This window comes from Gouania willdenowi, chromosome 7 (genome assembly GCF_900634775.1).
Source record: "Gouania willdenowi chromosome 7, fGouWil2.1, whole genome shotgun sequence".
NCBI lineage: Eukaryota > Metazoa > Chordata > Actinopteri > Blenniiformes > Gobiesocidae > Gouania > Gouania willdenowi.
In genome coordinates, this window is record NC_041050.1 from 39,492,434 (window position 1) to 39,515,845 (window position 23,412).

The following is a 23,412-nucleotide window of genomic DNA, read 5'->3' on the forward strand; positions in this document are numbered from 1 at the left end:
GTGATTAGCATTAAAGTGTTCTTTGTTATATGTTCAGTTTTCAGCAGAAAAAAACTATTGTTTCTACTGTTAAAAAGTCTTGTTTTGTTTTCACTAAAGTTCTGTAATGTTATTGTTGTGTACAACAATTACACACTAAGTGCAACATTTCATATGTTTATTGTTGTCTACTAAGGGTGTGAGAAAAAAATGATATGGTGATGTATTGTGGTATTACACTGCACGATTATTATTGTATCGATCCAAAAAATCATGTTTAATGTTGCTAACATATCATAGCACGTAAACGCCCGGTCACTAGGTGTCAGTGAACGCACCATCATAAACTACCTCACTCCTCAATGACTTTTAGCTTTATTTACATAAAACATACTGAACACTTTGATACATGTATGTGAAATTTAAGAACTTAACAGAATCAGAATCTGTTGTAGAAGCAAAAGTTTAACTTTTTTATAAAATTTGACAGTTTGATAAACCACTTGTTTTTAATGTTTGCAGTTGAATTACAGTTAGTTACCGTTGATAATGATTTTGTGATATATCGCGATGTGTATCATATTGTTTAGTATTTATATTTAGATTAATGACACTGTACAGCCCTATTGTGTGCAACAATTAAATACAAATACAACTGTCATATCATTTCTTGCTACAATTATTGTGATTTGGTCTCACGGGCGACCGTGGCTCAGGTGGTAGAGGGTCGTCTTCTGATCGAGAGGTTGGGGGTTCGATCCCAGTACCTGACTATGTGTCGAAGTGTCCTTGGGCAAGACACTGAACCCTAAGTTGCTCCCAGTGGTCGACTAGTGCCTTGCATGTCAGTCCTGTCCCACTGGTGTGTGAATGTGAGAGTGATTGGGTGAATGAGCTGATATGTAAAGCGCTTTGAGACTGTTTCAGTGGTGATAAAGCTCTATACATTTACCATCTTGTGTCTCCACAGCGTAACGGAGGTCTTTTTGGGAACCATGTGAACCACATCAGTGGAGATCAGAGCTTTTCTCAGCCCACCACCGTCACTCAGAGACCTCTGCAGATCCTTCCTTTATCTGCTGAACACACCTCCACCTCCAGGAGGGTCAACAACAACCAGAAAGTAGAGACGGAGATGAACTCTTCCCCCATCCATGCGTATAATCACCCTCACTGTAACTCCACTTGTCCTCAATCACCAATCCCCTCTAATGCCAACCTGAACAATGCCAACGTGCCCTTACTCCTCTCCATGGCCATTGGGAGGCAGCCCAAGTGTTTGATTGGACGAAGCCGTCCGTCCTCGTTGAAAAAGGGAAACTCTAGTACCTCCTACTGCAGAGGAGTGCAAGACAAGTCCTGGAAATCACACTCTACCAGGTCAGTGGTGCAGATGGATCAAAACAACTCTTTTCTTCTTGTCATAGTTGTTACAAATGTCTAGAGCAGGAGTCACCAACCTTTCTGAAACTGTGAGCTTCTTCATAGGTACTGTAGAAGATCTGCCAGTTAGTTAGACCAGTTACTTCTTAAATACTAAATGTTCACGGTTTCACTTTAATTAGACAGTAAGATAATAAGGAAGACTAGCAGTAATTTAACAAGTTCTGATGAACTACGGCCGGGGCCGTGGAACGTCTCCACGCCGAATAGCACGTACCACGTTCCCGAGAATTCAGTCAAATGACTCGGTTCCACCAAGTAACAAAATGGAGCCCCAGAGGCCCCCTGTGGCACATACAGAGTAATGTTCATATATTGGTATATATATAAAATAAATGAGAAATCGACTTTAATGGAAAATGCTGAAAAAAGGGGGGTCTAGCCTCTAACGGGCGCCATTCTAACTCTGCCGAGGGGGTGATGCACTTATTCAGACTCAGGAGGACCAGACCTTTCCGCTGACGCCTTGTTTGGCCTCGGTCCGAGAGTTTTTTGGTTATATAATAAACCATTGAAAAATGGTTGCCATATTGAGTTTTTGAGTGGCCAACGCATTTTTCCAAAATCGTGGCCCTTAGAAAGTATCTGTGCCAAATGTCATGCTTTTATACCAAAGTCAATGATTCTCTTAAAATATGTAATTAATCTGCTGCACTAAATGGAGGTACCACAGGTGGGGCGTGGCAAACAGATGGACCTTATTCATTTCATTCCAATCATATTAAAACCTTTAAAAATAAAGATCATTAACTCTAAACACGTAAAGAAACTCATAATGAGAAGCCTAACAATTAAAAGAGTGAATTAAATATGCGACCAGTAACTAACTGTACATGGAACTGAAGAGCAAAAATGTTGATTGAGGTCGGCCTGTGAAGTGGAACAATAAACAAACTCAATTATTATTTCCTGGTTTTCTGAAGCTTTTTGGTACAAAACACAAATGTGGTTTCTGTGATGGGTGGAGTTGTTAATGAGAGAATCAGCTTTAACGTTTATAGAGACGATCAATTTTTAATGATCAAACCAACAAAAAAAAACAAATACAAGGAGACGAAACACAGCAGCACACGAGGAGAGAAACATTCACCAAAAACACACTCTGATAAATAGAGAGGGAGGTCTGATTGGAACGGGCCACACCTGGGTGGAAACATGAGGGAGCTAATCACTGACATCACTGGGAGGAGGAGCCATGAGCACAAAGACAAGAGTTTAAACATTAAACTGGAACTAAAATGGAAACTAAACAGATTAAACTAAGACTAAAGACTAAAGTGAACTAAACTAAACAGAACCTGAAAGTCTGAAGGCTTGAAAGTTCTCCTTCGTTCAAAGTGAGGAACACCCAGAAAAGTTTGAGAACCTCTGTGTTCTAACGCAATGAATGGATTCCAGCTGTGTAGGTGTTAGGACGTATCAAAGTTTTTATTGATCTACAACAATCATACGATTATTAGAATAGATAGAGGAGCTTTATTTCATTTATCATTTTATAATTTGTTTAGAGTTTAAGCATCATTGAAGCATTATTTCTATAATAAACCTGTGTTAAGGTTAAAGTATATTAATCTATGTTTTTCTCTCTGTTGTGTGGTTTGGAACCATTTAACTCCATCTGCTTCCTGCTCACGTGCACCATTATCTCACTACACGTGCACGTCCTCCCTGTCCTGGTGCCATAGGAGTCGCTACTATGAGGCCTACATTAGGTACGTACACGAACAGAGTTTATCTTTATTTTCAGCTTTTCATTACAAATGAAAACATTTGCATTTGTGATAATCAGTTTTTGACACATCATTGAGAGCTTTTTCCTGTGTTGATGTCAGGTCTGAAGGTGGGGGGGGTCTTTATCCAACCATTCGTAGAGACGCTCAGATGGAACGAGACAGTGATGATGATCGAGGCTCAGGGGAATATTACAGTGGAGAGGAACATCAGGGCGACGACATCATGCTGAGAAAAGACAGGTACGCATACTACACAGGGACAATATGGGGTCAACAGGGGGTCCTCAAGAGAGAGAAAATTAACAAATGAAAGTTTATTTATAATTAAAAATGAAAATAATACTAAATATTACCAGCAACTCACAAAACAACAACAAAAACACACAAAACAAGAGAAAAATACACTGAATAATAAAAATAACAAACAAACAACAACAAAATACACAAAATGAGAATAGAAATGATATTGATTAGATAATGAACTGAAAATACAAGATAGCTTTGGTTCCACATCAGAGGTGTATTCCATAAAGGAGGTTCAACAAACTCTGAGTTTATCCATAAACTCTGGGTCAACATCTAAAGGATGAGTTCACTCACAATATATTTATCATTTAAAAGGTGTATTTAAGGAGTATTCCACTTTCATTTGTCCCCAGTAAGTAGAGGAAGTGTACAGCCCTCCCACTACAGCGGCTATGACGTCACATCATTCATAATGATTTTTAATGTAATGTAGTCGCTACAGTCGTCTGGACGTCCAAAAAAGACGTCATAAAAAACACGACTGAGCTTGGATTTAAACCCTCGACTCTACGCTCCCAAGCACGCTTCTTCACCCGCTGCGCTACCGTAACTTTCAAACTACGATTGGTTCGTATCAAGAGAACTTTACGACAAACGTCAGTAGATGTTTTAATGCAGATCAACCTCTCAGTGTGTTTCAGTCAATGATCTACATCTACAATGTTAGAGAGAAAACTACAATTTGATAAAATAAAAACATAAGCAACACAACATTAGTGTCAAGGTTCATTAGTGTTCCTTGAGAAGCGCTGCTCATGTGGGCGGAGCCAGGTAGATACCCAGGGTTTCTCAGTCAGTGAGCAGGTTCAGTTCATGGAGTCTGTTACCATGGTAACCCAGAGGAATGGAATACTCAGAGTTTCCTTTATTTGAGCCCCAACGTACTCAGACTTTGAACATAAGCCACTTTATGGAACACCCCTCTGGAGGGAGATGACCATAAATGATAAAAACTATAGAAATAAATCTATTCAGGAGGAACTAAATACTGTTTCATTCACTTAGGGAAGGACTTGGATTTAGAAATAAATATGGACCAAAAACATTTGAGAGCCACTGCTATAGAGGTCCAGTCCACCATTTTAAAGATTCACAACAACCTTGAGTCTTTGGAGATGTTGAATATTTGATGATTTATTCATATTTAAAGTTAATAAACTTGATGAACTCAAATCAAATCTCTAACAGTAACAATCGAGATGATGCAGAGGAAGATTTTGACCTGGAGGTGTCCAGAGGAGATGATGATGATGATGATGACCAGCAGCCCATCTACCAGCGCAGCAGCAGGTCGCCAAGGAGATGGTTTTTACCTTCACCTCCAGGTGAGCCATCAACAGTACAAAGAAATGTCCCTCCCTTTATAGAAATATGTTTATAGATTCATAGTCTTAGCTTCTGGACACTTTTATTGTCTAGTGAAAATGTTTCTTCTCGTGTCTCTTCACAGCCTCCAAAAAACCAACATTTAATTTTGAGTGTCTTCGTAGAAGAAGTAGTGAAGATGAGTCTCCTCCCTCTCCATCGTGCACTGCTCTACCTCTGCATCTGGTGCAGCAACAGGTAACGACACACACACACACACACACACACACACACACACACACACACACACACACACAGGTATTTTGTGTACTTTGACACAGTGATGTGTGCTGTGTGTGCTCACTAACAGGTGATGGCTGTGGCCGGGATTGATTCCAGCAGAATTCGTCGCTTGTCTCCAACGAGGTCTCTACGTTCCTGGGTCACACCCCCCGCCTCCCCCCTCAGCAAGGACTGCTCCCCCTGCTACACCCCACTCATCCAGGTCTGTGACCTAAACACACATTAATCAATAGTTGGTGCGTTCAGATCTGAGTGTACCATGTGCATTTGACTATATTCACTCAAGCTTCAGTATTTATTAATAGTTACGTGATCGTACGCTATGATCAGATCTGACCTCGTGTAGATAATCTTAGTGAAACTGAAAATAAAATATTAAACTAACCTCAGCTGTCATTGAAGCATAAGCAGACACACATTCAGAACAGATAAACAGATTATTAAAACTAATTAAACAAAATAAAATGCATTTTAAAAAAGCCCACATGAATACTAAGAACACAGTTTTTCTAGCTGAAGGCAAAATAAACACAGACAAGAGACAATATTTAGTCATTTTTAAGGCTTTTTAAAGCATTTTCATCATTAATTTCTTTTCATGTGATGTTTATTGCCTAAAGCGTGCAGAATGAGGCTGATATAAATGTCATATTTCCGCGTGTGCCTCCAGGATCTCTGTTGTGTAGTTGTTGTCAGTACACACAGGGGGGCAGACGTCTCCTGCTCATTAGCTGATCCTCTTCCACAGAACGTTTAAATGAGATCCTTTAAAGGGATCCTCCACTGTTTTTACCAATGTGGCCTGAAACCTTTTAAATGTCCTTATTAGTAGATCTATGTCTAACAAAACACATTATTTTGCTCCATATTCATTTTATTAACTTTTTAAAAAAGGGACTACTTTACCGTTGTAGACACTGTACACCGCCATGTTGAAACAACTTGTGTTTACATTGACTTTTCAGTGGGCGGGGCCTCAGAAACAGGAGGGCGTAACAAGTTAATGACGATTGAATTCACGTTGGTACGACACAATGTGAACTCAGATTTACACACGTTTTCACGCAACGTTGATAAATGAGGATCGTTCTCTACAACTCTTCTTTAAATAAAAGTCTTGTTTATGCCTTAATCTCAGTTTGAATCTTGTAAAACTGTTCATATGATTGTGTCTGATACACTTTATCACCAAATGCACAAAGTCTGTGCCGGTCAATAACAGTTTTTCTGTTATTTGGCCTAGTCTCCTCTGTATCACCCCTGACTTGGATGTGTTGTGTACTTTTACTGTTACTGTATATATATATATATCTACACATGTGCATCCTATAGGTGGACTGGCGTAGTCCAGGCAGTGTTGGGAGCCTCCCTGGTGCTGCTCTGAAGAGGAGCTCATGGTACACTGATGGTCAGGATGGTTCCCCAAGTCGTAGCCAATCACCATCAAGGCTGCAGCTGCCCTCAGAAAACTGCTTACATCAGCAAATGAGAGGCAGCGCCAACAGTTTGGTGGGAGCTGTAAGTTAGTCGACTAAAAAACAACTGAGACAGGATGAGAACGTCTGTGACAAACTGAGCTGCAAAATGTGTGCAAATAATCTCCAACTCACGTGTCAAACTCAAGGCCCGGGGGCCAAATACGGCCCCTTTAGAAGAGGGGTTCTCAAGCCCCCCTTATGTCTGACTACTACATTTTGCTTAGAATTCTTTGAAAAAACATCTATAGATCATAATGATGGAATGAATGAATGATAACACACATTTTAAAGAATCTCATTCTGTAAATAAGTGGAAATAAACAGTATTTAGTGCCTCATGAATAGATTTATTTTAATAATTTCATTCCCTATCATCTATCTCCTGGTCTGGGACCAACACAGACCTTTGTATTTTCAGTTTATGTTCTAATCAAGATCATTTTTATCATCATTATTATGATGATCATTTAAACATTATAAAACCAAATATTTTTAATGTCTTTCTTTGTTAATCTTCCACTTTCTTTCTCTTTCAAGTACCCCCTGTAGTTCTGTCGCGTACCCTGTATTTGAGAAACACTGCTTTAGAGCATCAAATTCGGCCCACTTGAGTAAGAAAAATCACGAAACAATATGTAAATCACCAACTAATTCAGTTGTAGATACAGTATCTCAGTCCCTCCAAATACAAAAAGAACAATTCAACTCCACAATATTAGCAGAGCTCAGTTTTCTACTTCTTTTATCTCATGATGGCAGTTGTTTTTAATCTAAAAGTCTCAAAATTTTATTATTATTTCACAAAATTTCCCCGAATTTACAAAATCAGGGAAATTTAAGTGAAGATCCTGCAGGGCCTGATATACTGTACCATATACTTTATCATTTATTAATTATTTATACGTGGAAACGTGTAAACTAGGGCACATTAATACTGACTTTGCTCTTTTTTCACCTACAATCTGTGACCCAGTTAATAATAATGATAATAATAACTAGGCAAGACCTGTGTTTGCAAGGAAAATATGTTTTTGCCAATTGAAAATTGGCAAAAAAAAACCAACCTGTATCTGAATTTGTTGACATGTTTGTTCTTTTTATTAATGAAATTTAAAGTAATAATGCAGGAAAAAACTGAAGACTGACCTTAAATATGACCTTGAGCAAAGGTCATGGTCACACATTGAAAGAAAATGTTGTTCAATGGTACCAGTCTGAGCACTGGATCTCAATCTGTGGCCAAGTTATAGTTTTATTTTTTGTGATGTTATGAACTTTGACCCCTACTAATATTTACTGTATTTACTGGTAGGTCGTACAGCTTTGGTTTAACAAAATAAAAATACTCCACTTGAGATAAGCTTTTCATAAATGTAAACATCAATCTTGTACAATAAATATTTGGAGAAAATTTGGGTTTTTGACATTTGGCGCGACCTTGGCCTTGACCTTGACATTTTGGCTCCAAAAAAGGTTGAATATTGTCCCTATGAAATAACATATGTCATCAGTGCTGCATTAATAACCTATAGGAAGAGTTCTATAAAAACTCCTACGAGAACAATGTATTTGGCAATTTTTAATAAAATGTACAATAAAAACAGAATAAGAAAAAAAAAAAGTAAAAGAAAAGAAAAAAGAACAAAGTAGGAGAATTTATGGAATGAGATGAAACATTGAATTACAGATCATCTGCAGATTAGTAAAGTGTGGGTCCCAAGGTCAAACTGGTCTGTTTTTGGCCCCTGAAATAAAAGCAGTTTTTTGCTCTAAATGCTTTAAAACTGAAAAACTTTGGACTGTCATTTCATTTCATTTCTCTGTTGATGCTTTCAGGCGCTGATTTCTGAAGGTTTGGGGAAATACGCCAGGGACCCAAAGTTTGTGTCGGCCACTAAACACGAGATCGCAGACGCGTGTCACATGACCATCGATGAGATGGAGAGCGCTGCCAGTAACCTGCTCAACGGGAACATGGGGAACATGGGGAACATGGGGAACGGTAACACCGGGACCAGGACCGGCGCCGACCCACATGCTAGGACGCGGCTTGGGGACAACGGTATCCGTGACGACAGCGACGAGGAGCCGTACGTGGCTGTGAGGTGTGAGGAGGACCTGACAGATGAGATGATATGCATCACTTCACTATAGCACCACCTGGACACGCCTCACATTTAGCTTTTTTAAATTGAACTCTTTCTGCTGGTCTACGGCGACAGGAAGTGGAAGCACCAGCATCCTGTGGGCGGGGCTTAACGTTCAGCTGGGATCGAAAGGAAAACAAAAGTGCCTTGTTTGTCAACAGTGAAGGCAACGTTCACAGAAATAAATCAAACGTTTAGTTTTGCATTCCTTACAAAAATAACACTCAATGCTGGTTTTTTATTTATTTAAATTTACAGTTTTATTTCATTTTAAGGTTGTCTGATATAATAATAAGTACCCCTACAGTCTAACGTCTGTCTTCTTTTTTGCCCCCCACAGCACAATTTAAATGGGATTTTTTTTAACTTATTTTCTAAAATATTTGGATAAAAATATGTAAACATTGGTTGAAACCTATTCATAAAAGACCCAAGAAATAAGAAATCATCTAGTTTTGATCCGACTAAATATTGCACATATGATTATATTTATTACTTCATATTAAAACTGAACCCTCTTCAACAAAAACTGTTTGTCTACGAACACTTACAGATTCATTTTAACCCTCACTGTTTTCAGTTTGAATCTTTTGTATATATTATATGATAAATGTCATTTTCACCTTTTATTGGACAAAAACACAGACGACTTATCTTCATGATGTGATTCACACAAACTCCTAAAGCTGGTGCATTGTCAGTTATTTATTGATTTATTAAGAATAATCCCAGAGAGATGCTTTTTGATGTCAGGGCTCAGAGGTTTAGCTTGAAAAGGAAATCACTAATCAAAGAAAAAGACTTTCACCGCAGGCGTATCCTGGTGTGTCACTGATATTAACCCTAACCCACTCACACACTGAAAATAACACAAAGGCCCTGTACTACGAAGCTGGATATGTCTATCCTGAGATGTCTCCATTAGCTTCAGCTAATCAAACACTCTGTCACAGAGCAGCTGTACTATGAAGCTGGATATAAACACGTTCACTTAAGCGAGTTGATTTCAGTACACGCTCTTGTGACAGGGGGCGGAGTTAGCAGCGTCAGACCAATCACAATCACAGAGAAACTGTAGACAGCAACTTACGTCACAATTGAGGAATAATTCTTTAAAAATGTGAAGAATTTAAATCCATAATTCAGACAAAAAACAACAATGTTGCTGCAGAAAAGGCAGGAAGGAATGAATGCAGAATAAATTCAGGAAGTTAGTTTGATAAGAGTAAATCCAGCTTTGTAGTACAGGCCCAACGTGTTTTATATGTGTTTGTGTGTGGTTTTTACTAATCCTACTTCCACTCTATGTATGATCACTAAATTTAACATTTATATTACACATACTTCTACATTCTATCCAGGTCTGCTTCCATCACAGAAACAAAGAAAACGATTAGAACATTCTACAAACCAGGTGAGAATTCCCATCAGCCTCCAGAGTTTTAAAGAACACAGTATGACGGGAATCAGGACTTAAATAATCAATCAACTAAATCTGACTCAGGGAGGGAGGACACCAAAAAAAAAAAAAATTATTTTTTTTAAATTAGAAAAACCTCAAAACTAAGTTTCAACCATTAAGAAAAAAAGGCCAAGCTTTATTTTTAAAACAGCTTTATTGTAATTTCCATCCATGAATAACAGTCACAGTATGGTGTAAAATCTGTACAGTTTGTAAAAATGAGGAACATGATGAACATTTCTGCTTTCTACCAAACTACTTGTATTTAAAAAAAAAAACTCAATAGCTCTGTTGACTTTTGTAGCAGAGGTTCTAGAACCTTCTAGCTTTTCTACCAACGACTTCCTGTTTTTTGTACATTTGGATTTTTTTTTGCCTGTGACGATAAAAAACCTGCTGATTTTTCTAACGATCACTGAATAAAGTCACGAGGACGTGGAGCGTGTGTTTGTTATGTTCCAGTTATTGTGTAAAACTATGCTGTAGAGTTAGCAATAAGAAAAAGGCATCACGTAGTAGTGCAACATTTCATACGTACACAATTAAATTCATTTTATATTCTTCTCAGCTACAAACACAACGCTTTCACTCCTGATTGGACGAAAGTGACGGATGTAAACGCAATCAACACAGGATTATAACAACCTGTGAGGCACTTAAAAGTGTTTGATTAAATGTCACTTATTGAAAACCTTCATCTTTGTAAACGATTCAGAAAAAAACTATTGCATACAAATAATAATTATATTTGTTCTTGGTGTAAAACTGAGAAAAACAGACAAAGCAAACAAACAAACTAGCAGGAGACACTGAAGTGTAAAATCTAAACATTTGGGGGCAAAAACAAAATCAAACAAAGCAAAAAGGAGCCGTTCTTATACACAAAGCTCAATCTGTAAAGTACATTTACAGTTTGGCCACATTATGCCTTCATTAGCAATCATGCTAGGAGGCTAACGAGTTTAGTCATCTGAGTCATCTTTATAACAATCTGAAAGTGTTACATCGTAAATGATCTATAACAAAGTGTAACTTTAAAATATATTTTTTAATTTTATTTCCAAAAATTCTGCACTCAAAAGATTTGAATTTCTTCTTGTTCTCATGTGTTATTAGTGGACAGAGACACTAGAAGTTATGATAGTTTTATAGATGTTATATAGATCATCTGATGTACATCCAGGAGCATTCATAAAATAAAACGTTACAATCCTCGTCTCGTGTGAAGCGCGAGAAAAAATGAACCAGAAGAAATGACGGTAAACATTATGACATAAAGAGAAGAAGAAAAGGTAAAAGTGTGGGTGACAGACAGTCTCTAAGTATTTCTTCTTCTCAACAGCTTTAAGGTGTTTTCTAACGAGCTGCTCCTAAATGTCATGTGCACCAATATTTCAGGCTATAAAATTTCATCTAAAATCAATCACAGCATTCTTTACATTTAGGGATTCTTCATCCACAATGTGAGAGGACAGTATAATTCACATTTTTGTTGAACATCCTGAGTATCTTTAACAGTCACATGACCAATATTATCATGTTGGGTCAATATCTCCCTGGTTATTTAACCTCATGACCCAACATGACGCTGGATCAGACAGAGGTGCTGGTGTCAGAAAGTGTGTGTTTGTTTCTTGTGCTTCTTTTAGTTCCAGTTCGTCAGTGGACAGGTGTGTCTGTCCCTCCTCCCCCTCCCACACCTGTAATGACTGTCAATCAGCGTCAGTTCTGCATTGTCATCGTTTTGTCTGTCACTTAAAGAGAAGCTTGAACATCATTCTGGGAAATACTAAAATACTCCAAATGTACATACTGTGTGTGTGTGTGTGTGTGTGTGTGTGTGTGTGTGTGTGTGTGTGTGTGTGTGTGTGTGTGTGTGTGTGTGTGTGTGTGTGTGTGTGTGTGGGGGGGGATTAATAACTTCATGAATCAAATATTAACTCTAGAATGAGGCTGAATAACTCACTTAATGAAAAAGTGAAATCTCACTCTAGACTTCCCTGCTCATCTTCATCGTGTCTCATCTCTGCGTCTCCAGGGTGGGCGGTTGGTAAACTGGTACCTTCAGGTCAACCAGAGCAGGTAAACCTTTGATAATATCTGCAGCTTTCTCTGCTATCATAATAGTCGGAGCGTTCAGGTTTCCACTCACTACACTGGGCATGATGGAGGCGTCCACCACACGCAGCTTCTCCACACCGAGGACACGCGTGTTGGAGTCCACCACGGCCATGGGATCGGAGGCCACGCCCATCTTACAGGTACAGGACGGGTGGTAGGCGCTGTCCGCTTTTTGACGGACGAAAGCGTCGATGTCAGCGTCTGACTGAACCTGGGGGCCGGGCTGGACCTCTGGGCCCCGGAACGGGTCGAACGCCTTCTGGGCAAAAATCTCTCTGGACAGTTTGACACTTTCTCTGAACTCCCACACGTCCACATCTGGAGAGTCAGAACCACAGCTGCAGAGTTAGACACCAAATAAAACTCAACTCTACGTAGACCCAGTCTTACCGGTGGAGAGGTAGTTAGGCTGGAGTATTGGGTGGTCCAGAGGGTCTGCACTCCTCAGCTTCATCCATCCAATGCTTGTGCTTCTCATTGGTCCAACGTGAACCTACAACAGCAGAACGTCGTCAAACCACCGTTCAGGAAGTGGGGCTTCTGGGTAACTAGTGACATTTCTGCCTAGCAACGACGGTCGCCATATTTGTTTGGGTTATGACAACGTACTGACTCTCGTTGTAACAGATCATGCTGAAGAGCTGCTGTGTGTTCAACTCATTTTAGTTCAGGGGCCAAAAAACGGACAGGTTTGACCTTAAATGGGCCACAGAGTTTAGGTTGAAAAAAAATAATAATTTAACATTAATGTGGCCCTGGTTTGCATTTCCACATATATGATATATAAATGATAAAGTATATGAGTAAATTAGTCCCTGCTGGATCTTCACTTAAATGTCACTAATTTAGGGAAGTTTTGTGGAATAAATTGAGAGTTCTTTTAACAATTTGAGATTAAAAATAACTGCTGTCCTGTGATATAAGAAGTGGAAAACTGAGCTCTTCAAATATTGTGGACTTTGATTGAATGTTTGTATTTAGATAAAATGAGATATGTACAACTGAATTAGTTTGTCATTTACAATAATAATAATAATTCAGATATAAAGAGAGAGAAATCACAGAAAATGCTGACTGTCTGGTAATTGTAAAGATCTGGGACGTTGTATGGACACTCAGATATTCTTAGCACTGATAGCTTAGCCTTATATCGTCCGCTGGCCTCTTATGGTAGTGTGTCTTCATTATTGTATGACATTTATAAGAATACAGAGACATAAACCACTCCAAAATAAAGCCGGTTTTGTCATCGGACGTAGAAGAGTAGTTTCCCCCCATTTCAAGATGGCGCCCGTTTATTTACTACTTAACGTCATCTGTGACGTAAGCCTGACTTCCTGAATGGAACCACCTGTGAGGTAGAACTTAATGAAACCAGTTCAAGAGTAAAACACCTGCACAGACACAGAATTGTAATTTTCTATTGTTCTGAAAGTTTCAACGAGTGACTGATAAAGTTTTGTTTCTTACTCTATCCTCTGATAAATGCAGATGTAAACCAACAACCAATCCACATGTGCCTATTGAGCACCATCATCATCATCATCATCTTCATCATCACACACCTGATAAGCTTCGATCTTAGAGGCAACACGTCCGTGGTCGATGACTTGTGAAGGCAGGAAGTGGAACTGGATGTCAGGATGTGTGACGTTGGGTCGACTGCGGATGAACCCTCCACTCTCCAGATGAGCAGTCGCTCCATAACCTGTGTATGATAACATGACATGATACGACACAATGTGTTCACAGAACCATCAGTGTTATCAACATAGCTGCAAAAAGAGTTTTAAAGGATCCTCCACTGATTTTATAAATGTATATAAAACCTAAATGTCCTTATTAGTAGATCTACGTCTAATAAAACACATTATTATGAACCTTATTGGTTTTATAAGGTTATAAGATTTCCACCGTAAAGTCTTTCTATCCTTAGGGTTTGTGTGTCTTCAACAATCTGTGATTTACTCTCTAACTTCAGCCACCAAAGCGTGTCAGCGCACTGTTTAAGGGAGAGTAAAGGCACCTTAGGAGAACTCTTCTTCTCTGCTTCATTGTTTACTACCAAACCTCAGAGTTGGAACTGTCGCCCCCTGTGGTCATAGATTATTTTTCAGGTCACAAAGGTTTTTATCCTCTTTCTGTAAACAAGAGGTTTACATTAATATATGTTACATTATATATATGATTTAAAAAGTTACTAATTTATCTATAAATCAGGCTGAATGTTTCACTCCAATAGAAAACAATGGATGTTTACAGGCAGTGGGGACGTGTGACATCATCAATCACATGATTTAAACATGGAGGAACACAGGCTCTAAAACTGTAAAGTAGTCCTATTTTTTAAAAGTTAATAAAATGAATATGATGCAAAATAATGTGTTTTGTTAGACATAGATCTACTAATAAGGACATTTAGAAGATTTTAGGACATATTTTTAAAAACAGTGGAGGATCCTTTAAAACACACAGGCTGCTACAACAGAATAAAGCAAACTGTAATTCTAATGCACAGTGATTGATGTTGACATGAAGGTCATGTCACAGATGTTCTAGTATGTGTGTAAAGCCCAGATGTTCTAGTATCTGTGTAAAGCCCAGATGTTCTAGTATGTGTGTAAAGCCCAGATGTTCTAGTATGTGTGTGTAAAGCCCAGATTCTCTAGTATGTGTGTGTAAAGCCCAGATGTTCTAGTATGTGTGTGTAAAGCCCAGATGTTCTAGTATGTGTGTGTAAAGCCCAGATGTTCTAGTATGTGTGTAAAGCCCAGATTCTCTAGTATGTGTGTGTAAAGCCCAGATGTTCTAGTATGTGTGTAAAGCCCAGATGTTCTAGTATGTGTGTAAAGCCCAGATGTTCTAGTATGTGTGTAAAGCCCAGATGTTCTAGTATGTGTGTGTAAAGCCCAGATGTTCTAGTATGTGTGTGTAAAGCTCAGATGTTCTAGTATGTGTGTGTAAAGCCCAGATGTTCTAGTATGTGTGTAAAGCCCAGATGTTCTAGTATGTGTGTGTAAAGCCCAGATGTTCTAGTATGTGTGTGTAAAGCTCAGATGTTCTAGTATGTGTGTGTAAAGCCCAGATGTTCTAGTATGTGTGTGTAAAGCCCAGATGTTCTAGTATGTGTGTGTAAAGCCCAGATGTTCTAGTATGTGTGTGTAAAGCCCAGATGTTCTAGTATGTGTGTGTAAAGCCCAGATGTTCTAGTATGTGTGTGTGACAGCCAGATGTTGTAACCTGTGAACATTGTGAGCCACTCCAGGCCAATCTTCACCATGTGCACAGGTTTCTGAGCTTTATACAGGGTGATGGGTTGAGTACACTGCTGCTGCACATACAGCTCCAGGTGATCCTGCAGGTTACTACCAACACCTGAACACAACACCAGAGGTAACACAACACTACACAAACTGTACACTACCAACAGAAATGTCCAAATAGCAGAATATGTTAATCTATTCTTTACACACGCACATGGACAAAGGACTAAAGCATGATGGACACACACAGTTCACCTGGTAAATGCTGAATCACAGGAATACTGTGATGTTTCAGGTCGTCTGCGTTGCCTACACCAGACAACATGAGCAGCTGAGGAGAGTTGATGGCTCCACCGCTCAGGATCACTTCTTTATCTGCAAAAACCTAGAAACACACACACACACGCACACACACACACACACACACACACACACACACACACGCACACGCACACAGCTGTAACTTTCTTCCTGTTAAAAGGGAGTTTTTTCTCCCACTGTAACTGATGCTGTTCATGTGGAAATGTAGGTTTTTTTCTTAATAATTTGATGAGTGTTATATAAATGAAGTTGATTTGAATTGAATTAAATAGAGTAATGATTGAAGGAACAGAACACAGGCTGTTTTTAAGAAAGCTGAGATCCTTCGACATTAGCAGGAGGCTTCTTAATGTCTGTTATCAGAGGATCCAATCAGCGTCTCGTTTTATGCTGTTCTTTGCTGGGGGGGGGGGACATCAATGTAAACGACAAAAATAGGATAAACAAACTGATCAAAAAGGCTGACTCAGCTATCGGCTGCACCCCAGACTCACTCGAGGTCACCTATGAAAGGAGGATCGGAGGTAAACTGAAAACTGCTAAACTTTGAAGGCCATCCTCTTCAAAGCGCTTTGAATGGACTAAAGTTCTTTTAGTGAGCGTTTGGTAATGCCTGAATGTTCCTTCTTTTAATGAACGCCTGTGAATTGTCGCTATTTCTGTTCTGTGGAAGCTCTAAATCTTGTCAATGCAATTTGCTATTTGTATTTGTATGAAGTGTTAATGTCATGTTATGGACTGTATGTGTGAACCATGCCACTTGGTTGCAAATGAGTGTCCCCATTAGGGATTAATAAAGTTTCTCTAATTTAATCTAAAGGAAGGAAGTGGGAATAAACAAATGCAATAACGGAGAAATAACAGAAAATATGGATTCCTGGATAAAAAGGTGTTTCCTCTCACTTTCTTTTTCTCTCCATTCTGTGTGTATTCCACTCCAACAGCTCGGTTTCCATCAAACAGAATCCTGGTGGTGAGGCAGCGTACTTCAGCCCTCAGGTTGGGTCTCTTCAGGGCAGGTCTGAGGTAGGCACTGGCTGTGCTCCATCTCTTCCCTGGTTACACCCATACAGAGAAACTGGTCAAACTACAGGACTTTGTGCATTAAATGATAAATACATGAGAGTGTGGTGGTGGTGGTGGGACCTTTGTGAATGGTCATGTCCATCCAGCCCAGGCCTTCCTGTTGGTATCCATTCATATCATCTGTGAAGGGGTATCCGGCCTGTTGGCCAGCCTCAATGAACGCATGGTGCAGAGCATTGTTGGTTTTCCCTCTGGACACATGGAGAGGTCCACTACCACCTCTGTACCTAGAATATGGACAACACAACGCCACGTTGTGAGTAATTCATTGACAGCAAGGAAGTTCTACTATAAAATCTAAACATTTTTAAAGTGGGAAAACCTACAAATTTACACACTCTTGAAACATAGGAGTACGGGGTGTCGATCATAAAGTTGCACATGCTAAAATAAACAGCAACGTTTAGCAAAACAAACCACATTTAAAAAACATATGCAAATTTTTTTGTTACATTTGACCAGATTTACAGCAATATTTGTGAAATTTGTGATATTTACTCATTAAAATATGTCAATTTTAAATCTAAATGTTAAATATCAAATTTTAATGTTATATATCAAATCTTAATGTTATATATTAAATCTAAATGTTAATTCCAAATGTTACATTTAAATATAAATGCTAAATCTGAATTGTAAATATCAAATCTAAATGTTAAATCTAAATCTTAAATCTAAATGTTAGATCTAAATCTAAATGTTAAATGTAAAACCTAAATGTTAAATGTAAAACCTAAATGTTAAATCTAAATGTCACAGTTGAATAAGCAAATTCAGCAAAAGTACCAAAATAAAAGCTAAACAAAACAAAAAGGATAAATCACATATTTCACAAACTGGTCAAAAGTAACATTAATGAAAATTCACATGTTTTTTTAAACGTGGTTTGTTGCTAAAATTTGCTGTTTATTTTAACATGGTCAACTTTACAATGTATGCCCCATATAGGAGGTTATTATAACTTATCAATTCCTTCTTGTTTTGCAGAATAATCCCATTGATATGATTGATCTAGTGAACAGCGTTCATCAATATTATTGAGTGATTGTTGCGTACCGGTTTGCTCCCAGTTCATGACACTGAGCTTTTCTAAAGTAGGGCAGACAGTGGTCGTAGTCCCAGCCCTCCGCTCCCTCTCTCTGCCAACGGTTGTAATCCTCAGCGTGACCACGGATGTAAACCATGGCGTTGAGGGCAGATGACCCCCCCCACACTCGGCCCCGGGGCCAGTACATGACCCGGTTGTTCATGTGCTCCTGAGCTAACGTGTGGTAGTACCAGTTATACCTGAGAAATAACCACAAACACACACAACAGGATCACACTATTCACGTCATATCTAATTCATAATCAACAGATACATTTCAAAAGAGAGTAATAAACTAGATATTTGGATCAAACCAACCCATTGTTCCTCAAGTCAAAGGTAGTAAAATAAGATTTACTGTAGTTGTATTTAAGGCCATGAATAAATTATTACTGGAAAACATTTAAAAGCTCTTTATTAAGAGGGAAGAGGTTTATACAAAGTGAGAACTTAAATTAATTTAGAGTTTTGAGAGTGTTTCAATATATGGAATAAGATTTTAAAGAATGTACAAATATCAAGTGTCAGGGCAAAAATTGTTAGTTATGTTTATTAACATATTTACTCATAGACCTTATTCTTTTTAAGGCTTTAAGTTGAGACTTTTCATTTCTGCTGTCTCATGTTTTCTGCTCTCTTCTCGAGGTCAACTTCCCAAAACACATCTGATCCCTCAGACACAGAGGCATGACACACTCGCATGCCTACACACACTCACATAGTCACACATACACACCCAATACACATCCATTCATACACACAAACACCATACACGCACACACTTCCAACACTCACGACAATCAGGAGATACCAGAGAACTGGTTGTTTTGACCTAAAGAAGAAACTGTCTCTTTTCACCCTCTTCTTTCACCTCCTCTGTCCTCTTTATCTCCTGGGGGAGGAGGGAGGGGGACTGAGGGGGAATATACGTGATGAGTTAGAACTGTGGGCCACTCGATCATCGGACGTCCGCCCGGGGCGGTCACTAATTTTGTCCATCTTTGTACTCCTTTTTATTTAGTTTTATAATAAACCTTTTTTATAAAATCATCAATGCCTCGCCTGGACTCCATCATTCAACCAGAGCAATAAATCATGTCTCCAAATGAGGTCAACCGCAAATTTGCCGTGACACAAGCGATTTAAAGAAAAATATACAGAAAATATCTTTAAGTTGTATGACAATTTTGAAAGTGTATATGTCAAAACTAATTTATTAACAGCAGCAATGGAAAAATAGATTATTTGTTACTGTAATGTAGGAAAAGGGGTGGGACTAATAAGTTTACCCTTCCACCCACTCCCTTTCAAACATAAAAAGTATGTGTCCGCAGTAATAATATATGTAATTAATGTTTTGTTTTTATTTTTTTCTGAAAAAAAGCTATCTGCATCAAATCTTTTGTTTATTGTAAAATTGTTTCCTGTATTATTGCTTTTGCAATTTATTTCAAAATAAAACAGTGAAATCAAATCTATATTGTATAAATTCAACATAAAAAACATAACCTCCCACACTTTATAACATTCTTCAAAATATTATTTGCATTCATAAACTTCACTAAGTAATAAAGTTTGGCTATAGATAATCCCTTTTTAAGTCTTCTATTTGTTTATATATATATATATATATATATATATGTATATATTTGTATTGTTTATTTATATACACTATAAAGCATATAAAGCTTCCCAGACTTTCTAACCTCCTCTAATACATATTTGCACACATGAACTTGACAAATTAAAGTGTGGCTATTCATAGTTGAATATAGACTATTATCTTGAATAAGTAAAACAATGTATTTCTATGTCTTGATAAATAAAATCAATATTTTTTAGAGGTAATCTGTCTTTTTCCTTCTTTATATCTAACACTCCTCTTCTTATTCCCTTCTTTTTTGAGTCTCCTTTTTGTTTATATATCAATATTTGAAAGATTTTATCAGGTAAAATAGGGATGAAATTAAATTTCCAATGTCACAATAACACAAAGCGAAAAATGCATCTTTTTTCTTCCTCTAAATATTTAAATACAGTTAAAGTAAAGTAGTGAGAGTACTTGTTGTCACAGAGGTTGTAGGTCAGAGCTGCTGGCATGTGGATCTTCCACGATAACCGAACACTGTTGAACCACATGTCCTTAGGCCCCGCCTCCAGCAGCAGCACAGACTCATGGGAGTCCTCTGAGAGTCGGTTCGCCAGAACGCAGCCGGCAGAACCGGCTCCCACGATCACATAGCTGTAGGACGGAGTCTTATCACCCACGTTGGGTGAGGAAGGGTTTCGATACGACGATGAGACACTGAAGCATCTCAGATGGTTGGAGGAGGAGGAGGAGCTAAAGAGACCCAACGTTCTGGAGCAGTAACACCTGCAGTCTTTTATTAAACTTCTTGGGATTTCTGTCCAAACTCGTCTGGAAGCAGTTTGGACGAGTTTGGTCAAAAGGATCATTTTGTGACAGTTGATGTCAGAACCTGAGAATGAGATAAAAACATATGAAAAGATAAGAAACATTAGTCATGGGAAAGTTACCCATGATGGGAACTATGGCTTGTTAGAAATCACATACGACTCATACTGAGTCTGATGTCTGAATGAGTATGTACGGTAGTGTGTTTATAGTAGATAGTGTGGAAAGATTAAGTATGAAAGAAATACCCAGATGTACTGTATACTCATACTACATGGGGACATTTTTAAAGTGTGTACAGTGGTAGGGCTGGGCGATAAGGACCAAAATTTATATCTTGAGCGGTCGTCTTCTGATCGAGAGGTTGGGGGTTCGATCCCAGTACCTGACTATGTGTCGAAGTGTCCTTGGGCAAGACACTGAACCCTAAGTTGCTCCCAGTGGTCGACTAGCGTCTTGCATGGCAGTCCTGTCCCACTGGTGTGTGAATGTGAGAGTGATTGGGTGAATGAGCTGATATGTAGAGCGCTTTGGGACTGCTTCAGTGTGGTTATAAAGCTCTATATAAATCTAGTCCATTTACCATTTTACCAAAAAAAGACAAGATTAAACAAGTTAAACGGCCAGGCCCACAAAAAGTCTCAGCGCCAAATTAAAACGTACCACGTTCCCAAGAATTCAGTCAAATGACTCGGTTCCACGAGTAAAAAAATGGGCGCCCCCGGCCCGGGGGCACATACGGAGTAATGGGCCCCATTCATATATTGGTATGTGTCAATGATTCTATACCACCAACTGTCACAATATTTGACTCACCAATAAATGAGAAAACGACTTTAATGGAAATTGCCAAAAAAATTCAAATTGTGCGAGGCATAATCGTAATCTACGTTGAATTACTTTTTAAACGATATATCACACGGCTATATTCCCATAACTTTGGAAATTACAGAAAATGGGGGGTGGGCCCCTGGCCCCATTTTTTTTTTTAGCGTCTCATCATATTAATTCATAGAGTATTCATACCAAACTGCAATCTGATGAATGGTGAATTGGCCCTCGTCAGCTTCCGTAGATTTGACTTGATTAACAAACGTTCAACTTTTATCATGATATTGTATTTAAAATTTATTTTCAAAATTTTTGACTTTAAATTCATCTTTTCGACTTTAATCTCGACACTGTATTTCAACTTTATTCTCAAAATTTCAACTTTTATCTCAACTTTATTCTTGATTTTCCCATTTTGAATTTATTTTCAAAATTTTCACTTTAATCTCAACATTTCGACTTTATTTGTGAATTTTCCCAAATTGCCCAAAAATAAATGTATCATATTGTACCAGTATTTTGAATTTATTTTCAAAATTTCAACTTTAATCTTGGCATTTCAAATTCATTCTTGATTTGCCCAAAATTATTTTCTCCATCAATATTGGCCCTAATCCTCTTCCATAGATATCTTACTTAGATAATATAAATACTGTTAAAACTAAACTAAACTTTAAAAAAAGAGAATATTTTGGAGCAGTGCTAAGAGTTTGGGTGTGTGAGTCGGACTGTGAGAACCTGCAAAAGCCTCTGTTAAAACTCATTAAAATGGTATGTGTACAGCAATGTGCCCATATAGACATATAAGGTATAGATCTATCTGGGTCTGTGGTGTCAGTGAGTTCAAACCAAACATTGTTTACTCACTTTACCAAAGATTCAAATGTAAAAAGATGATGCAAAGTGAGCTCTAGAAATAAATTAACTACGTCACTAAGTTGTCTGAGTGTATATTGACGGTTTAATGATAATCCTAGAATGTTTTATATGTTTAAACTTTGCAATCTATGTTCAGGTCTAAGTCCAGCATATGTTACGGTTTAACTGGTAAACCATTTCATTTGTGACCAACTTCCGCTTTTTCCTTTTTAGTCATATTTTTAAATATTGGTTAATAAGTATTTTTGATAGCTCACAGAAAAACTGTATTACATTGTAAACCCGGATTTTTCACTAAAATCCTGACCCTAAAAAAACATCTATTTTACATAATTGATGCTGTTTTTTTGACAAAAAATGCTTTCATTTGCCGATAGAGACAGAAGTAAATTAATCATATTAATCTACTATAAAATCATTATTCTAATCCTATTTCATCAATAACGGTATACACGGCAAAGCAACCGGAAGTTGGTCACCAGTTAGATGGGTCACCAACAGATCTGGATGAGGTCTGCCACGAAATTAAGGTTTACAACGTATTTAAACTGTCACAACTACCGCAATAACATGTTTTTATTTTAAATCTACACATTTCTGCCTTAAACGGAGGATAATGTCGGTTCTTACCTTTGAGATTCAACCAAACTTTAACTCCTGTAAACGGTTCGCCCGCAAGGCTCGTAAAACGGTGTGGGCGGGGCTTCAGTGTGTGGGCAGGCTTTAGTTATTATCAATAAAGTAAGAGTTTATTTACAGTAAACCATTCACCACTGTTCATTTAACAACAAACTCCGTGTACGTATCAAATATGTTTAAATTGTTAGTTTTATGTAACGCAGAATGACACAATTGATTTTTATTTTATTTATTCATTTTTGAACATGTAAAAAAACACTACATATAAAATAAAAGGAATGTCACAAAACGAGTTTATTTCCAAAAACAAGTCAACAACACAAAGCAAGAAGATTCAATAAAAACCTTTACACGTAAAAATAAAAAAAAAGGAATAGGAAGAAGTGACTTATTTAATTTTACCCTCTTATGACCATTGTAACCAATTTACACACACAATAAAAGTGGAGACTGTACATAGAATCAAATAAATGCTATATATATACACTTCATACAGAAAGTATTCACAGTGCTTCGCATTTCCCACATTTCATCATGTTACAGCCTTATTCCAAAAGGGATTCAATTCATTTTTTTCCTCAGTTCTACACACAATAATCTATAATGACAACAT

General features: G+C 37.9%; 2 protein-coding genes across 17 annotated transcripts in view; one reads left to right on the forward strand and one right to left on the reverse strand.

The window, feature by feature from the left end:
* The window catches only part of cacna1db (calcium channel, voltage-dependent, L type, alpha 1D subunit, b), a 99,828-nt gene extending 89,545 nt beyond the window's left edge, over positions 1-10,283 (forward strand). For all 16 annotated transcript variants that reach the window (XM_028452878.1, XM_028452882.1, XM_028452886.1 and 13 more), the window contains 8 exons: positions 950-1,359; positions 3,108-3,134; positions 3,255-3,395; positions 4,650-4,786; positions 4,912-5,024; positions 5,137-5,271; positions 6,402-6,587; positions 8,384-10,283. In XM_028452878.1, the coding sequence (XP_028308679.1) occupies positions 950-1,359; positions 3,108-3,134; positions 3,255-3,395; positions 4,650-4,786; positions 4,912-5,024; positions 5,137-5,271; positions 6,402-6,587; positions 8,384-8,701 (1,467 nt within the window). In that variant the 3' untranslated portion in view covers positions 8,702-10,283. The remainder of the gene's footprint in view (positions 1-949; positions 1,360-3,107; positions 3,135-3,254; positions 3,396-4,649; positions 4,787-4,911; positions 5,025-5,136; positions 5,272-6,401; positions 6,588-8,383) is intronic.
* Positions 10,284-10,291: 8 nt separating this feature from the next.
* chdh (choline dehydrogenase) lies at positions 10,292-22,871 on the reverse strand. The gene is made up of 10 exons (XM_028452895.1): positions 22,791-22,871; positions 20,097-20,514; positions 18,004-18,234; positions 17,008-17,174; positions 16,765-16,916; positions 15,796-15,925; positions 15,518-15,652; positions 13,843-13,985; positions 12,668-12,770; positions 10,292-12,595 (listed from the first exon to the last, which is right to left on the reverse strand). Exons 2-10 carry the CDS (start codon positions 20,489-20,491, stop codon positions 12,177-12,179), a joined length of 1,875 nt encoding a protein of 624 aa, XP_028308696.1. The 5' UTR covers positions 20,492-20,514; positions 22,791-22,871; the 3' UTR covers positions 10,292-12,176.
* Between the last annotated feature and the right edge of the window lie 541 nt (positions 22,872-23,412).